This window comes from Rhopalosiphum padi, chromosome 1 (genome assembly GCF_020882245.1).
Source record: "Rhopalosiphum padi isolate XX-2018 chromosome 1, ASM2088224v1, whole genome shotgun sequence".
In the NCBI taxonomy this organism is placed as follows: domain Eukaryota; kingdom Metazoa; phylum Arthropoda; class Insecta; order Hemiptera; family Aphididae; genus Rhopalosiphum; species Rhopalosiphum padi.
In genome coordinates this window covers 25262498-25272285 of record NC_083597.1, presented here as the reverse complement: position 1 = coordinate 25272285, position 9788 = coordinate 25262498, and the positions used below count along the sequence as shown (strand labels likewise).

At 25.9% G+C, this 9788-nt stretch overlaps 2 protein-coding genes across 2 annotated transcripts; one reads left to right on the top strand and one right to left on the bottom strand.

Moving 5' to 3' along the window:
* The first annotated feature begins 5240 nt into the window (after positions 1-5240).
* LOC132925187 (uncharacterized) lies at positions 5241-8700 on the top strand. Its single transcript, XM_060989604.1, has 3 exons — positions 5241-5417; positions 7301-7463; positions 8085-8700. Exons 1-3 carry the CDS (start codon positions 5243-5245, stop codon positions 8698-8700), a joined length of 954 nt encoding a protein of 317 aa, XP_060845587.1. The 5' UTR covers positions 5241-5242.
* LOC132918522 (uncharacterized) lies at positions 5700-7099 on the bottom strand. The gene has a single exon (XM_060979783.1). It carries the CDS (start codon positions 6629-6631, stop codon positions 5858-5860), a length of 774 nt encoding a protein of 257 aa, XP_060835766.1. The 5' UTR covers positions 6632-7099; the 3' UTR covers positions 5700-5857.
* Positions 8701-9788: the final 1088 nt, after the last annotated feature.

Genomic DNA, 9788 nt, shown 5'->3' with positions numbered 1-9788 from the left:
TTTATGTTGTTTATTTACACTGGAAATTATGAAAAAAAAAATATTTTCAAAAAAGTTAATAGATTTGTAAATAATGATTAATGAGTGTTGTCCAATAAAAGAATCACTCAGTATTAAATAATATTATTAATCCATATTATATTTAAAATAAAAATACTGAAATCAAATTTCCAGCAGGCCACAGCTAGAATATATTCTTACTTTGAGTTTAATTAATAAGTAAAATCATTCCAATATTAAAAATAATGAAGCTAAATGAGAACTGTTGAACGTAAATTTACTATGCTATATTGTTGTAAGACAGAAAATTCATGAGAGTATCACGTCCTCTTCATATACTTACATTATACAGATTAGAACATTTGTACTAGTGATGCTTTCTCATTTACCTATGCTAATTGGTTTTGTGGAATAATGTATTTAGTAATAATTACAAGATCCCTATGAATTTTTTTAGTAATCAGTTCTCAATTTTTGTTTTTTTTTTATTCTATAATTACACAGTATGCATGTAGACCAATGGGTGAAAGAATAAGTATTAAATTTGTTCTTATAATATAAAATTTATATGTTTTAATCACTCCAGTACTCCACTATATCAATGCTATAAAAGCCACATTTAATACAAGTATATTGATATTATTTGAAACTGTTACGTTATGTGCAGCTCAAAATTCCGGATCACCATAATCACATGATTATTTAGATTATTATCGGTCTTAAGTTTGAACACAAAAATTGTATTTACATTAATTGCGGAAGTCATTTTAAACTTTATTCGCCTGTTTTAGTCTCTATTATTTTAATAAAATTATAAAAATATATAAATTACTTTATAGTTCAAAATTTATAAAATATTACATTTTTATATAACTAAGATTAGCTATTTTATTTCATTTTTCAATAAAATATTCCTCATTACTTTATGAGTATTTCATACTAAAATCATAACATTTAACAAATATTTAAGCACAATACTTTTAAAAGAAATTTTAAATTAACATTTGGACAGAAATAGATATTTAAACGAAAATTAACAATTTTATTTTTTTTCCAATTTAAAAACATTATTCATAACTTCATAAGTACTTTTAACTTTAATTCTTAAATATTTCTTTATACATACAATATTTTCATATGCATTTTTTTCGTTAAAATTTACTGTATAACTACTAAATCTCTATTAAAATATCCACTAGCGTACACTGTTATACGTCTATACAAAATTCCGTAGTATAAATACTTCATTCAATCTTCTACTATATGTTTCAATCGATGTTATCATTAAATATCGTTAAACCCAGCTCACCTAAATTGCTTCTATCCCGTTGTCCTGCAGCGTTCTGATCAATAATATTATCTTTAGCACTATTAGTATCACGCTGCCGTCGATAATATTGTTGGTAAATATTTAATACTCTCCATATATTTTTCTAACCTATTCATCATTTTTCAAAACGCTTTGTTTGTAACAGGGTGTATAATTTTAATTTGGTAAATTTTTTCGCGTCACTACAATATCAACAACCCAACAAAAACGTTTCTATTCGTTGCTGCGTTGATTGCTATATATAATATATTTATAAATTAAAATGTTAATACTCAATATATTTATTTTAAATTCTCGTTGAATATAGAAAATACTAATACTACCTAACATAATATAGCAGTGTTTTATTTGGGTGGATGATGGGAGGACGCAAAAGAACTGAGATATCTCAACTTAATTTTCAGATATCAATTAATAGCATTGAATCGCTCCTTTTTTGAATTAGGGCTTATAGGATAGCACTTTATTTATATACCGTTATTTACAAAACGATAAGAAACCCAAACTTTTATTTTATCGATTATTATATTCTCACAATTCACAGCAAGTGTAGATCAAAATAATAATTGTCTTATAAAAATTTAATTTTGATCGTTTAACATTTTTTTTTTATTTCATTTATACATATTTAAATCACCTAATATTATGACATGTAGGTTCAACTAAAATACTACTTGAGATTATCAGTAAAAACCTTAAGTGTTTTTTTCAAATACAAATATACATATGAAAGTGTAAAATTTGTAAGACTTTTTCACAATTTTTTTTTCAAACTCTATATCTAATTAGTGTCTATACTAACGCACTATGACGAAAGTTGCATATACTTACAAGTTACAATCGTTCAAAATATACGAATAACTAATGAACAGTATTCAGTAGCTTATTAAAAAATATACTCCTAGCTGGTATCACTATACTTACCATCGTCCAGCACACTCTCTAAATCATATACATCCTACAGTTTTAATTAAATTCGATGGTTATGCTGATACGAAAACCCTAACAGTTGGTTCGTGTTTCTCTATAATATTTAAAACATCCTGTTCACGCCATATTTATGTTTAAAACGTGACTTTGATTACCTAATCAAATGTCACAATTAAATATAAAATGTATACTACAATGAAAAACAATAATAACTATTAGATATAATAATGTACCATATTACCATCCTTTAGTCCTATTACACCACAGCCACAAACGATCTAGATATTATATTATACGAGACCAGGTGTCCAGGTTTCGATAAGAATTACGTTATTTGTATTATCTATTACTGCGTGTATTATGCACGATTTTATTTATTAGTTTATTTTTTGCTTAACTACTGTACTCCAAATTACAATATGACGTTATTAAAATATAAACCTCCACTGTGGCACTGTAAAAGGGAGATGACAAATATTAGAAATTGTCGCCTTATAAAGGTTTAACGATTACTAACTGTGTATAGTGTGTACAGTGTGTACAGTGTGTACAATGTATACAGTGTGTACACATTTTGCGTAAAATGTATTTACTATGTATAAAAACTGTTAATCTCACAATTTTTTATAACCATTTTGTTTATTAACTAAAAAAATACTTTAAGCTATATTACAACATATTTAGTAAAATTAAAAAAATTCCATTACTAATCTATCGATGTATTACTTACTTAAATTGATACATATTAATACACAGGTGTAGTTAGTTTTTATATTGAATATTATCCTTTTTAATTTATTAGTTAAACAAATATTTTTACTTATCTAGTAAAAGTAAATATTATTCTATAATACTATCTTAAATTAATAAACAATAAACAGATACGCCTGAAAAAGATTATGATACCTAATTTTTCAATTGGACATGTGCTTATAAGATAAAGCTGTTTCGGAATTCGGAATATCAATATTTATAATTAGCGCATTTTATAGAAAAATAAATAGATTCAATATATTGATTGAGTTACTTATAACTTATAAGTTATAACATATTCTATTTTCTTCGTATAGTAAGTTCTTATAGGTACGATATATGACATGCATAACGTAAAATAATCAATAATTTTAGATTGTTTAGCAAACTACCTATATAGTTAAAGAATACATTCACATTTTGTTTACAATGATCAAATACACCACAATCTTTTGAAATTTTCTAACAAATATTTACGTTCTTTTCACAATAAATAAAGTATAATAAATCGTGGGTTTTCTAATTTTGAAGCAGTTTTAAGATTCCGCACAACTTTTTGATGGTCTAAGTTCAGGATAATATTCAAAAGATTCAAAAGGTCTAAAAGGAATAAACAAACTTTTTTCTTTTTCTACAAGTTTCGATAATTTTAACCTTTATTTTTCGTCGTCAACGGTGATATTATGTGGTACCTTCAAAACTATCTTATTTAAAAAAAAAAGTTACTAGAATTGGTACTTTTGAACTTATTTTTAATGTTTAAAACATTTAAACTACTACGACTTCCCGTTAATATTAGTTCTGATCTAGAAATAACTAATATATATAATATATATATATATTTTTAATCTTCAAACAAACCAATATTTCAATGGAAGACAAACACTAAATTCAACTTAATTATTTACCGGGTATGTAATATTTTTAAAACGCCAACCTAAATTTAATAACACTTATAGTTATATATCTACCTGATAAATATCCTTTCAGCGTGCTGGTAAATCCGAGATCGTGACTACTATCTACTTCTATTCCATTTATTTTTATAATCGTATTTATTCGAAAAGATATGAAAAACCATTATTATAAAGTTTTACCTTTCAGCGTCTGATATTTTTCCTTCTAAAAATATAATGCTATCGTGTAGCTACAGATAAAGATCCATTTGCTAAATTGATATAGGTACGTATTTCTTCATTATTATTAAATGATGTCGTATACGAAGTATATGAATGATATTCAATTTTCTTAAATTTAGAGTTGGCTTCGTGCCATAAACTAATATCACTCTCAGTTTTAAAAATGTGTAAATAAATATTAACTGAATAGGTACCACATATAAAGGTATCTATAGTAGAATTGGAAAAGTGCATTATTAAAAATATTTTTGGGAACAAAAAAAAAACATTTTACGTAAAATGTGTTCACGGACTCACGGTAATCGTTGGATGTATTATCGGACAATCATAATAATTGTCTCCTTAAACTTATTTCATTTTCGTGTAAAAATGTACTCAGAAACCCCCACAAAATATTAGTTAGTACTTATGATATTAGCTATTAGTCTGTTTTAATGTTTTATTATTTATCGTTTCCTTATATTATATTATTTACAATGTAAGATCTTACCTATGCTATTTTAGTTTGTTATTATAGTGGGAACACTTTTGAGGTGTATTTGTTATTAACAATAATATTGTTACTTTCTCTGTAGATAGTTTAAACTACCTACATTCTACAATAAAATATATCATCGGTTTTCTTACAAAGATACTATACCTATAAAAACTAAAGATGTAATACTATTATAAGTTCTTAACACTTCCATTTGTTTTATTTACTTTAAGCACTTACGTTGTAGTGTAGCCGCGTAGGTATACATTGTATGAAATACCACACAGTAGGTACTATGTGCCGGATCACACTATGCGTTTTGTCGGTTGCCGATAAAACGCAACCGATCGGTAAACGACCGCGACATCCATAATTAACATTAAACCGCATTATCGGGGCCAGACTGACCGATTCGGCGAACCGATTTAAAATCGTCGGGAATCGGCCGCAACATGTTGCGGTTGACTTTACCGATGCGTTTCGGAAAATACCCCAAAACACTTTATTTAATATTGAGCCGACTACACACGCGGATTATCGGTTGCGGTTTTCAATATAAATTATAATTTTTTATAATTTAAATTATATTATAATTTATAAAACTAAAGTTTTTAAATGTATTCAACGGAAAAATTAATTTCGGAAGTCCAGAACTATCCTTGTTTATGGGACATGAGTTCTAAAGAATATAGTGATAAGGACTTAAAAAAATCATGTTGGATGAAGGTAGCTGAAGTAGTTTATTCTACAAATTGGAATAATTTTTCATCAACAGAAAAAGGAGAAAAAGGTAAGACCTATGTAATTATGTAAATTATACCTACAAAATTATAATATAGCCATAAGATATGTAGGTAATATATTTTTTATAACTAAATAAAATATATTATAACTAAAATAAATACGTACCTAGTTTTCGTACATTTTATACTTTGTCACAATTGTTTTATCATATAATAATTAATAATAATAATAATATCTCGATTACATATTTATAACGATACAATATGGCTAATTTAAAATAGAATATTTAGAAAAGAATTTTACTTGGTAATATACTTCATGGTTATTATGTACTTATACTAAAAATTATGATAATAATATAATAATAATATGTACAATAAACATACGAAAAATGCGATTTGATTTCAAAAATTTTTGAATCAAGAATAATAATAAAATTAACATTTTAATTTCAACATAATGTTATATATAGTGCCATATTGGTAACTAAAGTGTTGTTCTATATTGAAATGGAACAGCCCCTTGATTAATAAAATAATTTGCAAAATTATCTCTAATTTCCATTCCATTTCGATTTATATGACGTCTACCATGTCCTTGAAAATCTTCTAGGTAATTTATATAGGCCGTATCTGAAATATTTTCGTCATAGTTACACCCGTCTCTCTTTCGAACAAAGTTATGCAAAACACAGCATGCTTTTATGATGTGATCACAAAAATCAGGTTCAACTAGAATAGTTGTATGTAATACATTCCACTTATTAGCTAATACACCAAAAGCACACTCGACAGTGCGTCTTGCTCTCGATAGCCTATAATTAAATATCCTACGAGTATTATTCAGCCCACGTCCTGGATATGGTCGTAATAAGTTGGTGTGTAGACCAAATGCCTCATCGGCAACAAATACAAATGGTTGTGCATTATTTTCCGTCAAAGGCAACGATACCGCATCAGGAATTTGTAGTTGGTTTGTATACAACTTTTTACCAAATACACTTTGTCGAAAAACGTTGGAATCAGCTTCTCGCCCGTACGCTCCGACATCGATAAAAATGAAATTTAAATTTGCATCTACCACTGCCATAAGTACGATGGAAAAGTACTTTTTATGGTTATAAAAAAGAGACCCAGAATTGTTTGGGTTTCTGCATCTAATGTGTTTTCCATCAATGGACCCGAGACAATTTGGAAAATTAGTTTTTTTATAAAAAAGTTCAGAAATTTCAACCCATTTTTCTCGGTTTGGTTCGGGCATTTCCGTGGGTTGTAACACTGACCATAAAATTTGACAAGTTTCACGGACGATTTGGTTAATAGTACTCTTGCCAATACGAAAATCAAAATGTAGTGCAGAAAAATGAATCCCCGTTGACAAATATCTGCTCAAACATACATATTATAATACATATTATTATATATTATTATCAATACCGAAAATAAAAAAAAATTTATTTAATTGCTTTTTTTGGAAAAATAACCAATTTGTTAATCTAATTTTTAGACAAATTTTGATAGTAAAACGTTAATTTAAGTCAAGTAGGTTATTTTTTACAACTGTTTAAAGTATCAATATTTTTTTGGTGTAAACTAATTTGAAACTTAATAACTTTTTCAAAACACAATTTTTGGGAATTTCTTGTAATAGATAGAAAGTAGTATATTATTATTAAGTATATTTTCCTATATTATTTGTCATAATTTTAACTAGGATCAATTTTTTTTGACAAGCCCTGTTAAATCCTGTTTATAAAAATTGTCGACTATGTATTTTATTTTTTTTGTTTGGTAACATCACAACAATAAAAACCGTAAAAAGGGTATTTTTAATTATTTTATATTCATATTATACTCCACACAATTTATTTCTATTAGAAAATTTTAATGTAATTATTACAAATTATCGATATTACCTATAAATATTTAGTTAATGAATTGAGGAATAAGAAATGGAGGCACATTCGTGATGCATACAACAAATACATATCCGATGAAAAAAACATAAGAAGTGGATCAGAAGCAACAAAAAAAAAACCATATACATACGCTGAGTGTTTATCTTTTTTAAATAACACAAGTAAAAAAAGGAAGTAAGTATATGTCTATATATAAAAAAAAATTAATGTATTTTCGATATTTTTTGATAACAGAAAAACTTTTGAGAAACCTTATATTAAATGTTCATGCTACCTTAAAAAAAAAGTTTACTGGAAAGTTTTATTAATTTTTTACGAACGTTTGAATTAAAAAATTTTACGAATTTTTGGATTTTCATTGGTAAATTAACGAATTTCTATTTAAAAATGTTTGATATTTTGTTGTAGTTCAAAAACAATCAATCATAGATATTTGAAATTTTCAACGAATTTTAAAATGAAAATTTTCCATACATGGTAGAATTTGAAAAAATTTCGACTTTTTTTGAGCTATTCATAGATATGAGATTTTTTAAATTTTCTAAATTATTTTTCAGTAGAAATTCATATAACTTTTTCTTTTCATAGCTAACGTTATGACATTTTAGTAGAAGGTTCCTAACAAGTTTTACTTATTTTATCAAACAGAAAAAGTTCACCGGAAAGTTACGCAGTTTAGTTTATAGCCATGAGATATTTTCGATTTTTATTTATTTTTGAATTTTTCTTAAATTAATAAAACAGTTTTTATACATTCTTATGTATCTAACAAAAATTTTATATTTTTATTTATAGAACAACTGGTAATTGTGAAGCTGTTGAAGAAGATGATGTAACAGAGCATAGTGTGGATGACATTGTCGATATAGATAATGATATTTCTGAAGTGTCTGAGGTAGAGCTTAATATTTCATCAAACTCAGCAATACATCAAACTCATAAGAAAAAAAAATCTACAAATGTAACACCATTTCAAAAAACGTTGATTGAACATTTAAATAAAAATAATGAAAAAGAATTGGATCCAGATAGACATTTAGTTATGTCATTTCTTCCATATTTAAAAAAATTAAATAATGATCAAAAATTAGATTTTCAAATTCATGCTCTCAAATATTTAAAAAATATAACTCAACCACAAACTACACCCGATCATCCAATTTATGGTTCATACCCCACATATTACCCTCTGGCTCAAAACATGACTTCTAATAATATGCAATATCCTTATAATTCTTCTGTATCCACACATCCATACTCATATCCATACGCATCTCAATCACAAACATCGGTACCCCCCATTGAAATTCCTATAAATCCCCTTAACTCACAATACTCCAACACAGAACATGCTATTCAAACCCAACAATATACACCAATATCGCAACTTCCACCATCTAATAATTCATAAATATAATATTAATTTTTACTTTGTATTCTATAACTTTAGATACTATTAATTATCATTTTTTTAGCTAGAAATATATTATTACCTAATCAACCAAGTAGGTTATGTTATCCTATATTAATTTTCATTGTTAATTTATATTATATAAATAAACATTTTTATTCAAAAGTTATGACTCATGAGATAATATTCTATTCAAATTTCAAGTATTATATTTACATTTTAAATATATTATTATTATTATTATTTTTGAAAACAAATTTTTCAAGTTATTATAATTTATTAATTTTTATTTAAGATAAATTTATATTTATATATTATATCGACCTGTAACAATGTATATCTAAGTAATAATTAAAATTGTATAAGAAAACAATTTAAATATATTTCATTAATAAAAAATAATCAATATTATTATTTTTTATTTATAATAATAATTATAATATCGTATTTTTCATTACATAATCCCTTATAAAATTCATCGAGAATAAAACTTTGAAAATTAATATTTATACTTTTAGTGGTCTATTCATATCTTTTAGATAATTAAAGATTACATTTTTAAATACATATCGTTTCGATATTTAAAAAATATGATTAGACTAATGATTATTGTTAATTTTAAATGTCAATTTTAAAAAATAAAAATACATCTCTTCTAAACTATGAACATCGAACAGTATTCAAAATAAATTAAAACACTCGGTATGTATTTTAAAATTTGTTTTGAACATTGTTGATAAACATGCATAATGGTAGTGATACCTTAATGTGACCGTCAATCTTTCTTCAGCACTTATTGGGTTACGTAAATGGGTAATCTCTTTAGTAATTTTTGGCCTCATTTTTTCTAATAGCTCTTCAAATGACAAGATCGACATACGATAATAATCGAAAAATTTTTCGGGGTATTTTTTGATGTCATTGAAAAAGGTTGTAAATCGCATATCACTCTCTCGATTACTATTAAGTGGATGGACCCAGTATCTTCTACGTTTAGATGACATTGGTTCATCAAGTTCACCTGCAGCTTCGGCCAAACAAAGAATTTCCGCGAGAGAACTCATTTTTAAAGGAATTCTATATTCATT